The sequence below is a fragment of the Echeneis naucrates genome, chromosome 7 (genome assembly GCF_900963305.1).
Source record: "Echeneis naucrates chromosome 7, fEcheNa1.1, whole genome shotgun sequence".
Taxonomy (NCBI): Eukaryota; Metazoa; Chordata; class Actinopteri; order Carangiformes; family Echeneidae; genus Echeneis; species Echeneis naucrates.
This window is the reverse complement of record NC_042517.1, coordinates 14,388,322-14,411,371: the sequence shown is the minus strand read 5'-3', so window position 1 is coordinate 14,411,371 and position 23,050 is coordinate 14,388,322. Positions and strand designations below refer to the sequence as shown.

Here is a 23,050-nt window from a genome sequence, read left to right as displayed (position 1 = left end):
TTAAGTTATGTAATGAGATATGTGATACTGTTGACTTCACCATTCGTGATCTCAACGTAACAAGTTCATGATGCTCTGTATTTTTTATTTCAGCTAGGCTAAAAATGTAGAAGTTGAAACCTTTCTGCATTCCAGCATTAATTTGTTCAGAGTAGTTTTCCAAATGCTGTCGGGCAAAGAAATCCATTCTGACATGAAAACAATCTGAAAACAAAGCCAAATGTTGTGAGAGATTCTATCCCTCAAAAATTGGATTTCATGCCATTAACATCATCAACCAACTGCAGGCATTTTACAGAGCAAATAAAACACCTTTACAAGAAAATCATGAAAGAACACAGGAAGTGAAAATGGAGGAGGGAAAAGCCAAAAATAATTGCTAAATACAAGGGATAAAGGGAACTGTTAGTAGTCCAGGGGGCGTTAGACCAAAATAACCCGTGATCCATCTTATTTTGCCAGAATGATGGTAAAGTATGCTGTAATAACACTATGTGAGTAATTCTTTCATTACCTGTTTTCTGAATATAACTTTTTCTGATTATAATAAACCTTTCAGGAAGGCAATATCATGTTAAACAGATTGAGCAAATTAAGATGAGGCGTATGTATATTCTGTATTTGACAACCAGTTTGAGTGATCATACATAGTATGTCTGTTTTTCATTTATGAAGTCACAGTTGTAGAATGATTCAGATGCTGACTGATCTGAACTGTGCTGTCCTGTCTACAGCGTATCACAGTTTATTACACCAACAAGACCATAACACTGTATTCTTGGATTTAGATGTATGATAACATTTCAGTAACTGATTTACTGTCATGTGGACACAATATATTCTGGGATTTTAAATCATGTCTTCTCACATTTTATGTGCTGTGTGTGTGCGCGCAGAGAAAAAGATCGTTGGTATTAGCCGTCAGGGAAGAATATCCCTCATGTCATATAAGATTTTGTCATTACTTTCAGTAACGGGTCTCTGCTTTCACTGTAATTGTAATGCCTGACACACACACACACACACACACACACACACACACACACACACACACACACACACACACACACACACACACACACACACACACACACACACACACACACACACACACACACACACACACACACACACACACACACACGAAGGCTTCCAGGCAACAACAGGATCACTGGTTGAGATGGAGTAGCGTGCGAGCTATTATTGCTGGCTAGCATCACCTGATACCCTTCTGCCTGGGCTCACCTCAACACCTTGTCTCAGGCTGAATAATTTCCTGAAGCTAAATGTATATCTGTAAATATTTGAATCAATACACCGTGGCCAAGCTGGAATAATTTCCCCTTTCTATTTAACATGGAAACCAACATCTCACTGTCAACAATGGGATCCCATCAGTGTGTGAAAATGTCAAACGTGAAAAAGCAGCAGACTTATTATGGTGAAAGAATTGTGTCCAGTGTCTTCGGTAAATAGCTTAAAAAAAAAAAAAAAGGGGGGCATCCATATTCAGATGTGGTAGCTTCTGAAAAATTAAGCAATAGATTTGAGACAGTTTGATTTTTTTTTTTTTTTTTTTGGCTAGTTTGTTTTGTTTTTTGGTTATAATCACAACTGATAATTAACAATTAGCAAAAATACATCTAACCTTAGATTTCCATGGCGACTGATGAATGTCATTTGACGGCTCCAAATAATTTTCCAAGAACTGTAACTGTGGTAAAAATGGCTTCAGTTTGACAAGAGGAACCCTGTTAACAGGAAACTGTGAACAGATCTATGGCCCAGATTACAACCACAGTAAATGAGGGACATCCAAGGACGGAGAGTGAAAACAGAGCAGCTGATGGAAAGTGAGAAAGGAGGGATAAATGACACCTTGACAGGGAGGAGATCTAAGTGTTCACACGCTACTTGTGCTCTTTTAACAGGCTGTCAGCCGCATAGATAGGTTACAAACCCCTGCGGAAATAGATTACAAGTGATAAGTGCTGGACAAATTAATCTGTGTATTAACAGAAACACATCTCAAGCGGCAAACTGGTCATAATATAGCAATTTTAATTCCTGAAATCTAAATACTCTGACCAGACAATCAACAATTTCCAAGAACTCATTTACAAAACTTGGGAATGATCGAAGGACATACTTCTTATATGAATCAATAAGAGTAAAACACTGATTTTTGAATGAGAGGGTAAAAACTATTTAAAACATGCTTCTTAATTGGTAAAATTACAAGGATGAAGAAACTTATCAGTCTTTCCCACTGCTTTGTTTGCATGCTCCTCCTCTCTTTACCTCCCGACCTGTCATTCATATATATTTATATGAAATATATAATATATATTTACTAACACGTATTTAACAGACTTAGACAACTTCCTTTTCCAAGACATGATCACCGTCTGGGATCAAGGACATTACCATCTGAAATGTTAAATCCAAATGTCATCATGTCAGCCCGGACTAAAACAGCTTGAGTGTCTGGTTTGTGTGTGTGTGTGTGTGTGTGTGTGTGTGTGTGTGTGTGTGTGTGTGTGCACCATATTCTCATGGCACCACAGGGTTTTAACCATAACCGCTCAATCCGACTGCATCCTTTACAAAGTTTTGAAATATCACTAAAACTCCAAGCAGGTGATATAATCCAAACTCAGCAATAGTGACTTCCACATTATTCCTTCCACATTATTTTCTGTATTTTTTGTGCAAATAAAAAAGTGATATGAGAAAGCTTCTCACTCTCATCGAAACACAGACAGCACACACAGACAGACCGATAGATATAGCTATATACATACATCCTGCTTGTGAAAGCAACAGTAGGAGTGTTATCTTTCTGTGCAGTGCTTGAGGCTGGATGACATAAGATTAAACTGTTGACCTTACAAAGAAAACAAAAAGGCACTTTCATATATAATCCACAGGAAGATTGGGGCTGCTCCTTCTACTGTGTCCTCGCAGTAACCAGTTAAGGTAAACTGAGGTTTGTTTGACTGTACTTTCATTCTTGCAAATGAACAAATTTACATTTTTGACTTGTTAAAGAATCCCTGCCAAATGCTTAAAGATGCATGAGAGTGCTTCATCTTTAACGAGATACTTTGATGGAAAGTTCCACAACAGAGTGAAAAAACAGAAAGGGGAAGGTACAATGTGCAGAGGATGAGTATGTCTGACACGGAGGTTATAACTCGCACACTGTTCAAGTTTGGGCCTCTCGAATGTGAGCACCATGGATGGTGAATGTCTTTTGTGGGGCATTTAAAAGGATAATACACCTCAGAGGAATGGCAGGAAGAAGTACCCCTGAAAGCTACACTGGAAGGTCAGTTGCTCTTTTAGCAGGATAAATCTGTATGGTGACAGTGAAAGAGATGTTTCACTACCACCAAGACCCTTAAGAAACATTATACAACCCTTTTTCGAAAACTGTTCAAATGTTTTGATGGGACTTTTACTTTTAACAGGGAGAATGGTGCACCGAACATCAGTCTGTGCACTACAAACCACAAATATTGATGCAAAGAGACTTGTTCCAACATCTACATTTAACAGTCGAACTGCTGTGGGCTATAGATTTCACTTGACATGTCAACAAATCAGATATGGCTGCTTTAAATGGAAGCACACCACACAGTGCCAATAATAAAACAAGAGGTAGTTGAAAACTAACCTCTTGTGAGACAAGCACAGAACAAAATTGTGTGTCATTGCAGCCAGTCATGGGAAACATTCAAGTGATAACCACTGTTCCTTGTCAAATCGATTTCACACACAAGTGTATGATTATGAACCCTCATTAAATGTTTTTGACTAGTTGTTTATGCCTCAGAAACATGTAAAACAAATTGGCCTCACAAATAAGCTTCACTGAAGACAAACTCTCTGGAAAGACTCACAGGTCTGATATCGTACAACAAAAAGACTTACTTCATTCTAATTAAATTAATAGATTTGGTCACTATGCATCTGAGCAATCACAACTCCTTGAACTATACTGGAACAATTTAAACCATATTGTTTCGAACATGCAAAAATAAAATAAAAACCTATTAATGATTAAAAGCAAATACTAACTTTCAATTCTGAACCTAGGACTTACACCACAACTCAAAACTCAAGGGGAAATATCTTTCAAATTACAGTGATGATTCAATGAAGGGATAAGATGTCAACAAAGGAAGAAGGTGACAATGAAAGGTGAATTGGACCGCTGGCAGCCTGTTCGATGTAAGATACACATCATTCATACAGGGAATCATTATCATCATTACAGGACTTCATTTAATCAAGGGAATTCTGAAATTAGAAGGAGAAGGAGGAAGGCAAAGGGAAGATTACAAAAAAAAAAAAAAAATGTCAATCTGTTTTTGTTTATTGGTCAGTCACGTCACCAGGTCTGCTTAGTTAATGAGATAATGCGCACACAAATAGACATGTAGACAGAGACACACATGCACACAGACTCATTCATTAAAACATGCAAGTTGTGCTCCCAAGTGAAACCTGACAACATCTGTTTAATTCTGTCTATTCAATCAACAGAACTAATCTAGGTTATCCCTTCCAGATCCCAAAGATTACACATCTTTAAGACAGACAAACAAGCGCAGCGTGAGAGTTGGCCACATAAAGCTTGGATGTCTGAAGGCAAAGAATTCTCCTATAAGTAACTGGTAACTATAATGCTTGTGTGCATGTGATTTGTGTGTTGGGGGGGAAAAAAATAAAAAATAAAAAATCATTGCTGCTACTAGATGTTGCACAATGCCACCAAAATCTCAGACCAAAACAATTACTTCGTTGGCTTTCCATCCCACCAGACCTCACTTCACATTTTCAAACCCGAAAGTGTCACCAGACCTGATGCAGACGGAGATTACATTTAATGAAGAACTAAAAGGTCATGTGGGCAGATATTGTTGGTATTTTAAAGCATTTTTTATTATTATTTTAAAGCAAAAGTATGGTAATGTGGTCATCAGACTGAATGACATATTTACAGAACCTGATTACATTATTTGAAATTGAATCGGAGAGACTTTTTTCAGCGGCAAGGTGATGACGAAAACAAAACACTCAAAGGCACTCACATTTTCAAGATAAACAGCATGAAACACAGATCATCTTATTCATGATACCTTAAACACTCCCTCGGGTGCAAATCAATGACCAATCAAAACCACAAACTGAAATACTTATTACTTAAATACACGCAGAGAGTTAAGGCAGACAGGGCTATCTTATACGATGGTCAGATACCCCAGACAGATTGTTGATTGAGAAGAAGTGGTGAGCATTAGCGTAATGGTTTGCCTGCGTGAATCACAAGGCTCAAGACATGTAAAGAGGTCTTTACACTTTTCCATTCATGCATTCAGCCTTTTCCTAATGCCATTTGTTGCACTTTCATTTTGTATAATAGTTTATGGAAGTGCAGTAAATGGAGTTAATTCATTTCATGTTTATCCAAAGGGGGTTATTTGCCATCAATGCGCATACACATACGCACATAGGGATTGAGCTAACCACTGGGAACAAATTTGGTTCAGTAGTTGGCTCAAGGACACTGACATATATAAAGGAGTAGCTGTGGGACAGTAGACCTAGATCCTGTTTAATAAATGTAAATATAGCACCAAGTATTTCAAGGCATTATATCAAGTGTCAGATGTCCCATACATGTGACCGACCATCCCAGGTCATCCTGCTGCATCACATTGTGCTGTTTTTAAATTCCTCTCCTTTTTTTTCTTACTCCTGTCCCTCCTACTGAGCTAGATTCTATCAGATGTAATCAACACCCCTTTTTATCTCGTCCGCCTATGAACTCTTGAGCATTTGTCATCTGATAGCACGGTGTGTTTTTTTTAAAAAAGTAAACACAGACACACACTACAAAATCTTACCCATAGGGCAACCTTTGATTGTATTTACTTTATCCTCATATTATATTTATAGGTGAATGAACAAAAAGGAGCATGAAAGGGTCAGAAGGAGACAGTTTGTGAATGTCATGAGACAGTAAAGGTCACAATTCTTCATCGAATCATTATCTCAAAGGTCATCCTCTTTTCTCCTTGGTGCTCCATCAAAATTTATCAGGGATAGTGAGGCAATAACACTAAATCAGAATAAATCCAGCTCACCTCCCTGTCTGTCTGGCTTACACAAAGGATCCTCACACACCTTTTGCTGAAAATCAAAGATTTCTAATGAACACCTGCAAAACGTCCTAACCTGTTCATGTGCTGCTGAGTCATTTAAATATGCTCTGTTCATTGCATTGCCAGGCAGATTACTGAAAATGTCATGTACTTAGAGAGGTATCATCACAAAAGAGACAGGCAGCCACCGATGTTCTAATTTTAGCCATGTCTGTCATTTTCTAAAATCTAATTTTCACGAAGAGAAGAGGAGAGGAGGGGAGGGGAGAGGAGAGGAGAGGAGAGAAGGGGAGGGGTTTTGTTTGTCAAAGTACCTTTATGTTCAAGTTTTCGTAGAAATCATATCACTTTCACCTCATCACTTAAATCAACAGAACATAAAACCCCACCCCCATGTCTGAATGAAAGCCTGAATTGTGTCAAACATTTGGAGATTGGTATATTCCGGCCTTAATCGGACCTTCAGCAGTCCCTTCAGAAACAGCACCAGCTCCAAACTGCCAATGCTGTGGGTGTGGTCACTTAAATAGTTAGTTAAATAGTTCACCATGACATATACAGTCTTTCTTTTTGCTCAGTATTTTGAGCCAAAAATAAATAAGTAAAAACAAAATTCTTCCTTAAGTCCCTCAAACCACATCTTGTGAAAAGATGTTACATTACAGCTATTCATTTTTTTGTTTTTTACTTATTTCTGCTTTGCAATTTGGAAATTGCTTTTCACTATTTCAATAGAAGACAAAATGGTTACAGTAACAGTTTCTTTTGAATAAAACTGCTTCTGCTCCTGCATACAAGTTTGTACCACAGCTGAGGAAAAGCACACCATAACAGCAATCTATGTCATCAGTCAGGTCTGCGTGCATCTCTTAACAACAACATATCAGTTCTTTTCAGGGTTGAGACAGAAATTAATGTTCCTTTGTTCCTGTCTCTGCCACCATTAATATTTAGAGACACTATTTTGAGCATCTGCGTGGAGAGAAAGATTTGAGGGAGGACCGAACAAGACGAGACAAGCTGAGAGCATAATAGAAAGGAATGAGGCCTGCAGAATTTCCCTCTGGGGATCAATAAAGAATTTTTGATTCTGATGATCATGCTACTTACTAGTTCTTTTTACACTCTTACTTTTTGTCTCTGCTCTCAAAATCTCAATGTGCTTTTTGGGGTTAAATCCTATCATCTAGTAAATTAAAACCAACAGATCTGATGAATTCATCAATGCCACTGGAAAATTCACTCACGTTGACCTTTTGTAAATCACAAACAAAAACGGATAAATCTCTTCTATCAGTGTTCGTGGAAAAGGTGTCACTGATGGAAACAGAGTCCTGCTCCATCTCCTCTCCATGACACCGGGCTGACCGCCAGGCTTGGCCCAGCAGCAGCATCCCCATCAACCGGCGCAGTATGTCGGCCTCCGGCACAGACAGGCAAAACGTTTGTGCCACATCGCCACCCTCCGAAACATTTAATCTGTTCGACGCTGGCATAACCTGCATGTGAGCCATCACTGTGCTTTACTGTAAATCAGTGAGCCTCAAACTTCCTCTGTCACTCATCACTTTGGACAGGCGCTCCACCGGCCCCCATCGCCAACAAAATGCTAATGATACATGCCAACTTAAAATTGCCACATTTATTGAGGCAACATCATGGATGATCTACTTAACAACTCTTGTGGTCTGTGTCACAACTGAACCAATTGTGTTAAAGCTCCACACCGTCCCGCCGCCCGTCTGTGTGAAACTTTATTGTTCCACTGCAATTAGCATTCCGACGTTAATCATCATTTCCACAATTTCTTCTTTTAACCTCGGCTACATGTAGACCGTTAATGCTTTCTTTGTTTTTTGTGTGGGTGTTTTGTTTTCTTCTTTCTGTCGTCATTAAGAAAGGCATTCATAAAAATAGGCATGAAAAAGAAGATGCCCTCCACTTTGTCTCGCCCCACCTGTCAAAGGCAAAGTGTCAGAGACAAAGTGGATTCCCCGTCGCGGCTCTAAATGTCCGCAGAGAAAACACCGGCTGTATCTGCTTCAGTCTGGGCTCTTTACCTCCCACAGTGACGGCTTCAAAGCAAACCTGCCGGAGCGCCGTCTGCGACAGCTATTGTGTTTCAACGGCGTGTGGATGGGTTAAACACCGATAGCAATCAGTGGATACTTGTTTCCTCTGTGAGGAAAAAGACGGCTTTGTTTATTCGCGAAGTAAAAGAGAGGGTTTTTTTTTTTTTTTCATGTCTTACCTGTTCGCCGACGCCCAGCAAGACTTCTTCCGCCATCCGGCGGGGCCGTCGTCACTCCAGGCCGGGTCGACCGAGGCGGCTTCTCGGAGGACGCCATTCCTCTCGAAGGTCTCCTGACAAATCCTCTTTTATTACAAAAAATAGTCCTTTAATGAAGAATGGGGCGGGAAGCGCGCTTGCCAGATCGTACACGTAAACGAAGAGTAGAAAACCGAAAAATCGGGGTCGGAAAAGCATTCAAAACTTGGCGCCACTCGCTCACATCCACCGGAAACGGAAGGAAATGAGAGGAGAACCAATTATACTTTTTATGTATTTATTTATTTTTATTTTCATAGATTTATTTTTATTGACCCGATCTGTTGTTTTAGTTTTATATAACACACAAAGTGTTTTAGTTTTATAGACCTCACACTTTATTTTCAGTTTTTGACAGTGCCAGTTGGCTGGGAGCCGGCTGCACTGACGGGGGGCAAAAATAAAAATACTGTAAGCAGCATCCACAATCAACTGCTGCGTTGCTATGCTGTTGCTGGGAGAGCTGTCAAAGCTGTAACATATGTATCAAAACCATCAAATCACACATTACGAAAAGGTTTCTTACGAAGCAATCTGAACTGATTTGATTGGCTGGCTGACCTGACCTCATCTGCAACAACTGGTAGCGAACAGATTAGCTAGCACTGAGTGCACGGATTAGGCTAACTGAACTGAAAAAAAAAGCTAAAATGGATTGTGCAAAATGAGGGTTTCGTGTCTGAGTGGAGAGTTGGACAAGCAGAAAGCTGCAACCAGAATGCTCTGACAGCTCATCTGCAGACATCCCAACCCTCCCACAAGAGCGCAGGGGGGCTGTGTGCGTGTGTGATTGATCTTGTGCACATACGAGAGAGCTAGCATGTGTGTGTCCATGTGTGCCCGACAGACAGTTGAAATTTGTAAGCCTCCCCATTGAAAAATCCAGCCCCCCCCAGCTCCCCCAGTTACGAATTTCTGGCGCCGTTACTGATTAGCTGGATCAGTGAGGGTGTCCGGCACCAGCAGATGTGTCTGTTATCCCTATGATCTGTCCACATCTTTTATATAAGAGGATCTCTCCACAGGTAGCAGACCATCTGTATGAAAAGGTCAGGACATGGAGCAGAGATATCAAATGGCCTGTCCTAGCTTCATGTCAACATATGTTACTGTCTGCCAACCTTAAGTTCATCTAGCTCTTCCTTCATCGGCATTTGTGTATGATCAAGTCTTCTTTTTAAAAAAAAAAAAAAAAAAACTGCTTTCTGCAGTGAGACTGCAATTCAAATACAACCCAGAATGATTTATTCACACCCCTTTTCATCAACATATTATTATTTTAATTCTTTATTGTCGGTTCCCAGCCTGGGGCCTTTCTGTGTCTCCCCATGCCTGTGTGGGTTTCCTCCTACAATCCAAAGACATAATGTTTAGCTTAACTGGTGAGTCTAAATTGTCTGTAGGTCTGAGTGAGAGTGTGAGTGGTTGTAGGTCTCTGTCTGCCCCTGTGTGTTGGCCCTGTGATGGATGTGATGATAATACTTACAGTATATACAATTTCTAATAATAATAATTCTAATTTCTAATAATTTCTAATAGATCTGATGATGCCATGTGTGTGATCAGATGTTCAAATAATTATATCATAATATAACCAAATTGAGTCAGCCACTATGTTTGTATGTAAATAAATGAATAGTTACACCAAGATAGATATTTTTATCAAAACTGATTTATGATACTACCAATAGCTAATGACATCTCAAATGAAGGCCAGCAGTGAGTATTGGCTGGTAGATAATACCTACAAGCAACAACAATCAAAATATGTTGGACGTAACAAATATGAGAATATAATTTGTTTATTTCAGGCCATAAAAAAAATTCTTGGTTATAATATATCACAAAAGAGCCAAAGGAGGTCAAGGAATTCTGCCCAATCAAAAGCATCATTGTACATTATTAAAAATTACACTAGTATCATTTGTTTGGAAACAAATTCCAAGTATTGCCTTGTCCCATTTCCAAACCTGACATGAAGAAGCAGCAGAGGATAAGAAGTGAGAGAGCTTAGTGTTCAGAAAGCACATCACAGGATTGCTTATAACCTCTCATAAACTCTAGATAGGTGCCCTTAAGCTAAAATCTGAATTTAGCTGAAATACTCAAATGTTTTTGTCTGAGACACACACAAAAAATGGTGGGATTCTTAACTTTAAACACACATCAGATGATTGACCACTTCCTCATCAGCCTTCTGTTTTTCTTACGAGGGAACAGACTGGTAGTTGTTATAGTCGACCAGAGATGAAAGTGCTGATCATTATTTCATAATGCAGCTAACACGGAAGGATTAGTTATTTTTTCAAAAGGGTTACGGTTTCACCCTTATCAGCTGTCTGTAGTAACCACTGTTGAAACATTTCTGCTACACAGAAAATCTTCGTCTTGCTTGTGTACTAGAAGTGTGTGAATTATACAGTGACAATTGGGGTGGTCAGTATTTTGTCCCCCAAACATTTCTCGTTGGTTTTATATACCATAAATATTGTAACCCAAATCTGGTACAATGCTGCCTGAGGAAGAGCCATCAGCTGTGACTTACTGGAGGCCTGCACATCACCGATACATAGATAGGTTAAAAACATGAAAAAATATGACTATTTTTACAAGCTAACACAAAATAAAGTCCCCTTGGTAACAAGAACTTGAAGCGACCTAATTTCCCCCGAAAAACTGTGATCAGATTTACAAAGAATACCGTGTTTACATTTCAACTTGCTGAGCTAAAAAGGAAAGATATTGGGTCTTTCTTAATGTCACTTTGGTTTAGTCCTGTAATGGATTGACAAGCTCAGCGCAAACACCTACGCTTGATATTTTCTGAATGGGCAGGAAAGGAAAAGTTATTCCAAGCTGTTGAGTGTTGCAGCACAACATATTGTGGTAGTAGCCACTGAATGAGGAAGATGATTGGGAAAACCCTAAAACACAGAGATGATTTCAATTCAGTCAGAATCAGTCCAATCAGGATTAGATAAATGCAAATCAGTTGCTCTTTTTGGCAGAGGCAAAATAAGTATAAAATAATTTTGAAGGAAATTCTGGCATAATAATTCGAGGGTGCCATGCTGTCTTACCTGTCCATTAAGTTTTTCTTGAGGGTCAAGACAAATATGTCGGAAAGGAAGAAGAAGGAGCATCTCAGGCTACACCAAGTCCAGAAAAGCAACTCTGGACCCTGCCTGAACATCAACTCCATTCTATGGGAAAAAGAAACCGTTAAACTGTTAAAGTGGTAACCAAACCATAGCTACAACCAGGGTTTCAAATTAGAACCCGCCACACTATGTGTTAGCAGATAAAATAATGAGGCTTACTCACCATTGGCTGGCTGATAAAATATGCCTCATGCTTGCTTCACTTATAGATGATTACTGTTGTACTCAGTAAAACACAAAGACTACAACTGGTGTGATTGCGTTTTTAATTTCGTATGTATCCCTGGCTGTCCACCATCACTCAACATTCGAAAATGTAATGTTGTACTGTGTACATTCAGTCAGTCAGTCAGAGATCGAGCGGAGCAACCAAAGTGATTAGCAAGTACGCCACGACACATTGCTGTATGTCACATGAAATCATTTATAGTTGATGGTAATGGCATTTAAGCCATCAGAGAAGATATATGAATGCACTTAAGTCCACATGTTGTGTGCACATTGTGGTTTACACATACTGGTGCACCATGTGTGTATGGCATGAGATTTAAAATAAAAATTACATTTTATTACATTTCATTTAACAGATTTTTGTCCTATTTTACTAACCTTATGTTGTGAAAAATGTAGTGGCCAGTAAACCTATAATTTGGCCTGTAGGTCAAAAAGTAAACTTTATACTACAACCATGAGGATTCCTCTCTTACTGTGTTATATGCCTGTTTTAGATGCTTGGTCCTTGAATTAGATATCAACTCTTTTTTTTTTCTTAAAATGTCAAACAGTTTATTAAAGTAAAAGATGAGGAAGAAGTTGATATGAACGTTTCAGTGTCCCGAACCCCAGTGTCTGTTTTTACAGGCCTGTTGGTGTTACGTTCTATATTTTCAGTGTTTCTTACCTTTGCCCTCCCCGGAGTACAACATAAAACCACAGCATGAGTGGAAGGAGGAGGTAAAAGAGGATTTTCTCAGGGAGTCCCAGCATGCTCAAATAAGTCACCACATTGCCCAGCAGAACTGAAACACAGAAATTCACAAAGACTAGTTTTAGAGGGTTAGTGTAACAATCTTAATGTTTCAGCCCCAATAAACTTAACTAAACAATAAACGTAAACTGACAAGACATCCTGGATATAGTGCATATGAGAGAGAACATGCCAGTCATACCATTGTTTATCATATCAAAATGGAGAGGTGGTTCTTCAGTTTCATGATTTCCAGTTGAGCTGTCCATCAGCATCATCTGCGTACATGTGTTGTCTACAAAAGATGCCAACAGAGCCTTCTTTTTTTTCATCTTCATCTCCTCCTCCTCTACAGCGGTCTTCACAGGCATCCAGGTTTGAGTTGAGTTGTTGCAAAGAGCCACTTGGGTCTGTTTATGTACCATAATGTATGGGGCAAAATCTAAGCGTCAAAGCAACAAAATGTAAATTAGAGAGGTAGGCCATGTTTCTGTTTGTACATTACAAAAACTGACAGTGTCTTTAATTGTGTAATTTTTACCCACTATTTTGCAGAAGAAATCGAATGGCATCTTTGTAGCCACTGTGGTAGGCTTGTTCCAATGGCTGAAGCAGAAATAAATGTGACAAAAAAAAAAAAAAAACAGTCCGAAAGAGAATCTTTTTCACCACGTTAAGGCTGGATGTATGTACTTCATTCACAATGCTTCATCAACATGATAGATAGAATAAAAATCTGCACATATACTTGAGTTTACCATTCAGTACAATACAATAAGGTTTTCACCTCTAAAGCCAGGGGGAAAAGAGCATTGAGCACCCTGAAGCTGTTGGCCACGTTCCCCTTTATTGTGGTTCCACTCACGACCATGTCCCACCTGGCAGGTATGTCTGCAGGGCAGATGTCAGTGTCTCCAGAGAACGGAGATACTGTCAAGGTTCGGCTGCAGGTTCCACTCATGACAGGCTGCATGCTGGTGAAGCCCCCATCTATATAATACTGCAAGATGAGAACACCCATATTACAATAACAGCGTGCTCCAAGTGAGTGTGTGAGAACAGCATCAGATACTCACTACTCCGTTGAAGGATGGAGGCAGCATGCCGCAGTACCCAGGCACAAAGCAGCTACACAGTAGAGCCTCAGGACAATACACAGAAAGAGACGTTGTGTGTCCATTTATCGGTTTCCAAACTGCTCTGATTTCTAATCAATAAGGTGTGGAGCCTAAGTGCAAACTCACCTGTACCAGTTCCTCTTTGGACTGAAACTGAGAGATGACAATCTGCTTGCCATCATTCAGGCGGGTCGTACTCACACCAAGACGACCACTGGCCAGTTGGTGCGCATCAGATGGAAGATGTTTGTGTAAAACACACTCTAACCATTGGAGCACATTGACTGAGGGGTTAAATGGCCCAAGTGTGAAAACCTTCAGCTGTTCAGCAAAATGCAGCATTTCATCACAAATGGTAACTATGAAAGAGAGAGCTTTGAATTAGAAATAATAATTCTATGAAACAGGAATATTTGAAAGAAAAGGAGAATTGTCTTACTTGGGCTGATTTCACAGACCACAGCGGCTGCGACCAGAGATCCAGCAGACGCCCCAAGAACACAGGGTGCTGTGCGCAATATCCAGGGTGCATAAGTTATAAAGCACTGAGTGACACCTAACTGGTAGGTGGCCATGAATCCACTTCCAGAAAAGGAGAGAGACAGAGGAACATCAATATCACGACATGTAGAAACTCCAGGAGCCATTTTTCTGAGACTTTGCTAACTTTCAAAAAAACGTTCTGTTTTTGCTTTTGTTTTTTTGTAAGGGGGGACAAGCATTTGAGCAGCAGCAGAACTCCTACTACATTCAGAAAGAAAACTGAGAAAAGGTCTCCAGTTGATCTTTTTAAAGAAATCTCAATTAGTCATACCATATTGGCCATGGTCACGTAACATAACATGCAACAATCATTCATTCATTCATCTTTCACCGCCTATTCGTTTCCGGGTCACATTGGACATTCTTTATTGGCTTATTGGTTAGCGCTGTCGCTCCACAATATGAAGGTTGAGGGTTCGGTTCCCAGGCCTGGGCCCTTTCTGTGCAGAGTTTGCATGTTCTCCCCGTACCTGTGTGGTTTCCTCCCACCGTCCAAAGACATCATGCTTGGGTTAACTGGTGACTCCAAATTGTCTGTAAGTCTGAGTGTCAGTGTTGTTGGTCTCTGTCTGTCTCTGTGTGTTGACCCTGTGATGGACTAGTGACCTGTTCAGGGTGAACGCTGCCCTCACCCAGTGTGAGCTGGGATTGGCTCCAGCACCACCCTTGACCCGGAAACGGATTAATCAAATTAGATTTATTCATGTAGCGCCAAATTGTAACAACGTTACATCATGATGAATGAACTAAAGCACCTTAGTTTCAAGTTATATTGGAAATATATGAACATCTCTATCAGATTCTTGTGGGTTATTATCAGGTATTGATAACACATACAAATATTTCATTACATTTTGTAAATGAAGAAGCCAAGGCTTATCATACTACCACAGTGGCCCCTGCTGGTAGAGATGCCATCTTTGACGTTGGAACTAAATAAAGCAATGCCAACATAATTTCCTGTTACTTAAACATTTAGCCCAAAAATATGATGCTTTGTCAGTAAAGAGGTGGAGTTGTTTTCACTTGTGCCTTTTTGTCCTATTTATATATGTCCTATCAGGACATCTAAAAGAAGTCCATTTTAATAACAACAAATTGATAATATGTTAGAAACAGCACAGTTTACCGCATTCCATTTATGGAACATACAATCTATTTATTTAACAAAACAGGAAAATAATCATCAAACTTGAGTTTTCAACTTTACAACCAGCATTATCAGAATGATAAAGTGCAAAGTATTGGAAAACATCTGCTTGCTCATACAACTGTCCATACAAATATGGACAGTGAGAACATGAATAATCACTGCTGCCTCACTCACAGCAATTTCCATCAAATACCTGCAACACACACACATACAAGCCACAAACACAGACATATATTTACACATTATATAGAAAAGGGAATATTACCTGCAAAGCAAGCCTGAGAAATTTTAACCCTGCTGTTCATCCATTTGGATGAACCTTGATGTGATTTCTTTCAGCTTTCTTTGTCCCTTATATTAGTGTCAATTATAATCACAATAACACATATGATAGATTCACAGCAAAATGGCGGGCTATATCACAGTAAAAAAAAATTTAAATACAATACACCCAATCCTCCCTTGTTCAATAATGATTTTCATTGTATTTGGCAGATCTGAAACAGGGTTTTTTTCTATCTCACAGGAGTGCCAGTCGGAGGAGTCTCTGGAGAAGCACGGTCAGGAGAAACCTCAAAATGGTCTTCACTGAACTCATGTGTAAGACTGCTGTTGTGAAAGTCCTGGTCAGGAGGTGGAGTGCCTTCTGAAGACTCAGCTGAGTCCATCTGCTGTTTCCTGATGTCCTGTGGGAGTTTCAAAAACCTGGAAGGAATCAGAGAAGTTACCATAACAATGATCTTGCATGCTTTCGTAAGTGAAGAGATAAATAATCAGAAATAGAAAGGGCCAAAAACCTGAAGAGCAGTTTTTGCCCACGCTCCTTTTTAATGATGTTGAGCTTGTAGTAGTGTCGCAAAGCTCGGGACATTTTCTCATAGGTCATATTGTTTCGGTTCTGTTCAAAAAAAAAAAAAAAAAATCACACTTCATCAGGGGATTATCATTATGTCTGTTAAACAGACCACATAGATCTACAGTGTGTGCTCACCTTGTGGTTTCCCCAGAGACGTGCAAGTCCATTGGGATCGACTACCCTGAACACCAGACTGTCCTTGTCTTCCCATCGTATGTACTCTTGGTAACGGTCATCACACAGTAACTGATAAACGTAGTCCCACAGCAGTCTGCACTCTGGCAAGGATTAAAGCACCGATATTGTTCATCAAGACACATTGCCAAAATTTTGTACTATGGTTAGTGTTTCAACCTCATTTAAGCAGTTGGCAGGGAAAATCACACAAATGTCGGAAATGTCTAAATTTCACAGTATCGTATTTTTATTGTATTGTTTATATTTGTCCCATCATAGCCAAAAAGTGTTTGAATTGTTCTGAAGTTTTATAAAGAAATCCAATTTGAATTTATGCTAAAAACATAGCCATGGATTTTTAAATGCAGGGTTCGAACCCAGAATCCTCTGGTTGTGAGGTGAAGGGCTTAGGCAGCACTGTGAAGCCATTTTGTCCCATCCATGTTTCTGTCACACCGTGGTAAGGTTGTCTCGTCTTGTATTTTCTGTTTTCCCTGTTAGGTCCCTTTAGTGTAGCCTTATTATCCTCCTTCTGGAGCGAATTTTGTTTGAACTTAGAACCGAGTGACTTCCCTGTAAATATTAAAGTTTGACAGCACTGTTTGCTTCTTCACTCGGTTCTAAGATCATTGCTCACACAAATAAAGACCTGAGCCTCGCTACCTCTACATCTGAGTCCTTTCTGGGTCCCGGCCTGACAGTTTCAAGCACCTTAGGCCCTTAAACATGGGAAAGAGGAAAAATAATAACGAGCAGAGCAGCTCCACTACAACTGTGTGCCTCAAATTATATGTATCCGCACATATTTTTAAGGGCCAAGATACTTTTACTTTTGAATAATTTCAAAGTGAATGCTGTAGTGCAGTTGTTAATAAATACTTAAAGAACCTGGTATGCGGCCACTGGCTTTGTGCAGTGGGCTCCGTGGCTTCTCTCGACTGGACAGGTTAAGAGGCTCCTGGAGAATGCTCTCTGTCTGAGGACATTGGACCTGGCTCGTGCGAATTACATGGGCGGCTGCTGATCCCTCTATGAGATAGAGAGAAGTGCATAAAAACAGCAGCAAAAGAGAGAAGGATTAGAGTATACAAAACTGTTTGCCACAACATTTATGGTATAGTAGCTTGATATACCCACTAGTAAGTGGAGCAGAGTAAGTGCAAAGGGTCAAAGGACGATCTCTGAGAGGTGACACCAGCTCTGGCTGGCTCCTCACAGTGCTCATGATAGCAGCTGATACTGCATTAGTGAAAGCCAGGGAAACTGTGAGAGAACAATATGAGGAAATGTGAATAAGAGCTAAACAGAAAGTGAAAGTGACTAAAACAAGGTAAAAGTAAATGTATTTTACACAATGGGTCCATTTTATACTTGAATACAGTTCATGGTCCATAGAACAAACTCAATGTTCTTGTCAAGATCAGAGCTGTCCAGGTTACTATAACACACCCACTGCTACACATTTAGTTTCCTGTAATACAAAGATTTTTATGGCGCACACAAGCAAACAGTACTTAGTCTTTATTAGGCCCAGATTATATTTGCAGTTACCTTTGCACTTGGATTTCATTACATTTTCACCCTTCAACTTTTTGTAGCACAGCATGTATCTGATAAACTCTTAACGCACAATGTGGAAGGTTAAATATATTTTAGCTTGGCATGTATATACTATGAGACTGGGTATGCACTGATCAGAGCTCCGTGTCAGAGTTTATGGACAAGAAGTTGCTGAATGTCCTCTGAAGTACAGTAAAAACAAAAGCAGGAATGGGCATGAATTCTTGTATGTGTTAGTACATGCAGCTGTGGCCAATCAGGAAGTATTTCTGAACACATAATATAACCAGGATGAACATTTTTTATTCGACTTGCAACAAAGGCAGGCAATCCACTGGGGATGTGTTTATGTGTTCAGCACTTCCTTCTCTGAAAGTGTACTTTTTTCAGTAAGGTAGATTCTGAATATATTCCTCATCTTTACTCACCTTGGGGGCCTTTGACTATGGCTGTCTGGGGCTGGGTGACGTTGCGATCGGTGATCTGGCAACTGAATGGAGTCTGGCCTTGTCCATTTGCAAGGGATGGAGGGGTATTTTCAGGATCAGAGACCACACTTCTTCTTTGTTGTTTCACACACTGAAGGATCTCATACAGAACATCACCTTCAGACAACAGGAAGGGATATAAAAACACAGGCCCATAACGAGTCAGCATGTACTCTTTCTCCACACACACACACACTATCCTACCAGAGCTGGGGCAACGGTGCCGGAAGTCTTCCTTGGTGAGCAGGCACAGAGCTCGTCCGTTCATCTCAAAGCGTCCCTTCTCCGGTTTACGCAGTGAGTACTCTTTTTGAGCCCAGTGAAGCCAGTGAGCAACATCCTCTTTATCCCAGAGAGATGGGTTAATTCCTAGAAAAGAAACACGCATAACCTAAGGACAGGCTGTGACATTTGCACGAATTGAGGGTGCCCTACATATTGTGTGGAATGAGATCTGCCAGTCAAACAAAGAGAAGGTTTGACTCACGCAGACGTCCAGGAAGATGCCATAGGTCCTCCTGAGTGGGAGCACTGGGCACAGGAAGCTGATTCGGGGGGGGCTGGAGAGGGCTGGGTAAAATGTTGGCCTGCCCTCCAGGTGTTACGGCTGAAGGACTGCTTCTGTTTTCTTGCTGCAAAACATTTACACACATGTCCTTTAGAAGCACACACACTCCCACTATTAGTGGCAGTTAAAAAAAAAAAAAAAAAAAAAGCATCACAGAGAATCGTTAAATATCCACAGTGACTTATATATAGAAATATAATTGCAATTTGAAGCACTTTACAAAAACATGAAAATAAAAAACAAAACATATGGCCATTTTGTCTAACACCACACATTAGTAAGCTGGTTACTCTTGCGACATTAACTTACCTTGACTAAAGGTGGTGGGGAAATGTCCTCCATTGAAATGATCTTTATTTGTTCGGCTCAGCAAAAAATAAGGATTAAATCCTCGTAAGCAGACATTAAAGTCGTCCACAAATGAAGCAAACTTCAGGTCAAAGCCTGAACTCAGTATTAAATGATCACATAAAATAAAGTAACAAGAAGCATAACTGCCATTTTATGTTTTCTCGTTCGTCGATCCTTCCGGGAAACGAAAACGAAAGAAGCAATCTCTGCTGGGGGGGGCTGATTGGAGGAAGCGGCGGTAGAGATCACTTCCAAAAACATTAGATGGTGTTTAATCTGAGTCCGATCCGGCAGACAGACAAACACAGGAGAGGAAACTGTCTCTGCAGGGAAAGATATTATCACATTGGCGCTTTTCCCCCTTCACACTTCACCACATTATATGAATAATTTCTGTCAGGGAAACATAAGCAGGGGATGTGAAAATAAACACTATTAACGTGCGAAGCGTGAAGAGAACCGAAGCTGCGCATGCGCCGATGAGACTGGTATCGTCCTTGGAGCTCCGCCCCCTCCTCTCAACAGGAAAACTTTGATAAACCAACTGGTGTTTGTGTCGACAGAAGCCACTACACGGTAAGGACTTCATCCAGTACGGCTTAACACAACAATAACAACAACAACAACAACAACAGCAAAAAAAAAAAAAACAAAACAAAAAAAAAAAACACCCCAAAACACTCACCCAGAGTCTGTCTTTTCAAAAATATTCACGATCCTCGTCTTTCATATGCTCTCAAGTATAACTCAATTCTCTACTCTCTCTACTCAATTATGTCATCATGGCCAATAATACAGTCATTCTGACTCCACACAAGTTTTTGCATGCTGGATTGCAACCTAGACGGGTGTTAACATGTTGAGAACCCCGTAACAATCAATTCCCGACATTTATACTGAAGATTATCATAAGAAAATCTTCCAAATCTCTTAAATTGCCTATATAGTAGCCTAGTCTAATAAAAATATGAAACCACTCATGATGATTACACCATACAATAAGCTGCTCATACTTTCCAAATATTACTTCTGACAACTTTTGCTTTTTGGTACAGCAGATTAAACATTAACTCGGTGTAAGAAATTGGCACAAGCAAAGTCCAACTAAGAGGTACATAGACAACCATATTAAAGGCTTTGACCAACTCAGTTTGCCAAAATGTTGATATTAAACTTGTTGGATTATCAAGGTCAAAAAAGATCTTTAAAAATCTGTTGTTCTATAGATAGATTTGTTTCAGGGAAAATGTTTTATTACTCAAACCTTTTTTGTCCATACTATTTGAGTAATAATAATAGGTCTACATACTGACCTGATCCCCCATACTGACCAGACCAATGCCAAAGATAGTCATGGTTGGTTATGTATGGAGCCAGTGACTAGTTAAAATTTTTTGCATTGCATGTTGTGATTTAAATCCCCGAAGAAAAGCCCCCATGTCTTTTCTACCATTTTTCCCCAGTGATGTGGGCTGAGAAAGTGGGCAAGCAGCTGGGCCACCCGACCCGATCCGCAGCGGGGTGGTTGGTTAGTAAGTTTCTTACATTGAGCAACCATGTCCTTGAGGAGAATGCTGTGCAGCTTTGTGGGATCCAACCTGGCGACACAGTGCTGGAAGTGGGTCATGGTCCAGGTTTGGGTCTGCAGTCAGCAGCCAAACTGCTCACAGAGCCTTCAGGCCGCCTTATAGGGGTGGATTACTCAGAGTACATGCATCAGGTGAGGTACAACCACTGACAAATTGGAATAAAGTGTTTAAATTGAGTGCATCAATCACAAAAACAGTTAAAGCACCTTGGTGGTGTTAAACTACAATAACAAATGCAATCTAAAAATAAACTAAATCGAGTGCATGTGTGTCTTCAACAAAGACATTGACTGAACAGAACAACGTAGGCCTACATCATTTTTGTAATAGATCTAGCAAGCTTCTCAAATCTGAACTGCTATGTAAGCACTTTAAGAATAAAGTGGAAGAAACTACTGGCCGAGGCAGGAAAAAAAAACAGAGCAAAACATTATGACTACTATTTGAAGGTGAAACATGATAAGTCGTAATATTTATTCTGTTTTTAATTTTTAGGTGGCAAGTGAGCGACTAAAGGAACTTTTAGCAAGGGGGAAAGTGACATTACACCACTGTGATGTTGCAGCAATGCCGCTGGTAGACAGCACTGTGGATAAAGTCTTCCACTGCAACTGCTACTACTTCTGGCCTGACCTCAAAAAAGGAGCTTCAGAGTTGCACAGAGTTATGAAACCAGGTATGATATGATAATGTAACAGTGCTAGATATTTACCATCCAAATTAAATCCTAAAATGGTCTGTAGATTTCACTCTGTTCAACCCTTCCAGGAGGTCTGATGGTGACCACACTGAGGCTGAGCAATATAGCTACTCTGGCAGCAAAACGAGTGATGCCAGGGGAGAACTGGCGACCAGAGGCCTACATGGCAGCTCTGCGAGACTCTGGCTTCACTGATGTCAAAATGGAGGACAAACGGCACAAACACAATACTTTTCAGGCAATCTATGCCACTGTCTCAAAATAAGAATCTCTGTGCTCTCTACCACTTCTGTTTCTCTCAGAAAAACACAGTTTTTCTGGCTTACATGGATATCTGTCCCCAAAAGTGCCAAATAGCGCTGCTGTTGCTAAAATAAAATTCATATACATGGTAATGTATATAAACACATTATAAAATCCTATATATTATGTAGCATTTACATTAATCAAATCAGATCAAATCAGGTCCATTTATATAACGCCAAATCATAACAAAGTTACATCAAGGCACTTTACATACAGCAGGTAAAATAAGTATTGAACACGTCACCATTTTACTCTGTAAATACATTCCTAAAGGTGCTACTGACATGAAATTTTCACCAGATGTTGGTAACAACCCTTGCAACCCACAGATGCAAATAAATCAAACCTTAGATGTCCATAAATTAAATTATGTGTGATATTAATGAGTTACGGTAGTCCAGCCTTGAAGTAACAAATGCATGGACTAGTTTTTCTGCATCCTTGTGAGACAGGATGCTTCTTATTTTCCTAATGTTTCACAGGAGGAAGAAAGCTGCCCTACAGACTTGTTTTATGTGAGAGACAAAGGACGTGTCCTGGTTGAAAGTTTCTCCAAGATTTCTTACAGTGGAGCTGGAAGCCAAAGGAATGCCATCCAGACTGATTAGATGATTAGATAGGGTTTCTCTATTGTTCTTAGGGCTGAGTACAATAACTACAGTTTTACCTGAATTTAATAGTAAAAGGTTATAGGCCATTGAAGTGTAGGAGTGTATAAAGGGTGTTGTGACTGCAAGTGGAAAATTAGTAAAAACAACAAATAAGAATAGTTCAGGGAACTCAGCTTGTCACATGATGCATTATTTAGTATCAGCATTGCATCTTGAGCTATCTGTATGATATGAACAATGGACAAAGTTTTAAAGACCGGAAAAAGCAATAAAAAAACAAAACAAAACAAAACAAAACACTGATCGGTCCATACAGAACTGCCGAGCCTCCGTCGTAATTCAACAGGAGATGGCGACAGTGCGGCGGCAATTAAACCGACGAAGAAGTCGAAGGGGGCGG

The 23,050-nt window shown here is 39.9% G+C and overlaps 3 protein-coding genes across 4 annotated transcripts; 1 reads left to right on the top strand and 2 right to left on the bottom strand.

Moving 5' to 3' along the window:
* Positions 1 to 11,296: 11,296 nt before the first annotated feature.
* On the bottom strand, positions 11,297 to 14,323 carry pnpla1 (patatin-like phospholipase domain containing 1). The gene is made up of 8 exons (XM_029505450.1): positions 14,188 to 14,323; positions 13,875 to 14,107; positions 13,707 to 13,772; positions 13,418 to 13,630; positions 12,833 to 12,989; positions 12,565 to 12,682; positions 11,583 to 11,705; positions 11,297 to 11,426 (listed from the first exon to the last, which is right to left on the bottom strand). Exons 1-8 carry the CDS (start codon positions 14,321 to 14,323, stop codon positions 11,297 to 11,299), a joined length of 1,176 nt encoding a protein of 391 aa, XP_029361310.1.
* Positions 14,324 to 15,062: 739 nt separating this feature from the next.
* On the bottom strand, positions 15,063 to 19,805 carry etv7 (ETS variant transcription factor 7). Of its 2 annotated transcripts, XM_029505724.1 has the most exons (9): positions 19,403 to 19,801; positions 19,013 to 19,157; positions 18,730 to 18,894; positions 18,466 to 18,642; positions 17,615 to 17,740; positions 17,366 to 17,506; positions 16,436 to 16,578; positions 16,242 to 16,342; positions 15,092 to 16,149 (listed from the first exon to the last, which is right to left on the bottom strand). In XM_029505724.1, the coding sequence occupies exons 1-9, from the start codon at positions 19,433 to 19,435 to the stop codon at positions 15,960 to 15,962; spliced, it is 1,221 nt and encodes a 406-aa protein (XP_029361584.1). In that variant the 5' UTR covers positions 19,436 to 19,801; the 3' UTR covers positions 15,092 to 15,959. The 2 variants fall into 2 exon arrangements, with proteins under 2 accessions (XP_029361585.1, XP_029361584.1); XM_029505725.1 differs by lacking the exon at positions 17,615 to 17,740 and having other exon boundaries at positions 15,063 to 16,149; positions 19,403 to 19,805.
* LOC115045825 (uncharacterized methyltransferase YdaC) lies at positions 19,799 to 22,904 on the top strand. Its single transcript, XM_029505744.1, has 4 exons — positions 19,799 to 20,020; positions 20,908 to 21,164; positions 21,529 to 21,709; positions 21,802 to 22,904. The coding sequence occupies exons 2-4, from the start codon at positions 20,910 to 20,912 to the stop codon at positions 21,996 to 21,998; spliced, it is 633 nt and encodes a 210-aa protein (XP_029361604.1). The 5' UTR covers positions 19,799 to 20,020; positions 20,908 to 20,909; the 3' UTR covers positions 21,999 to 22,904.
* Positions 22,905 to 23,050: the final 146 nt, after the last annotated feature.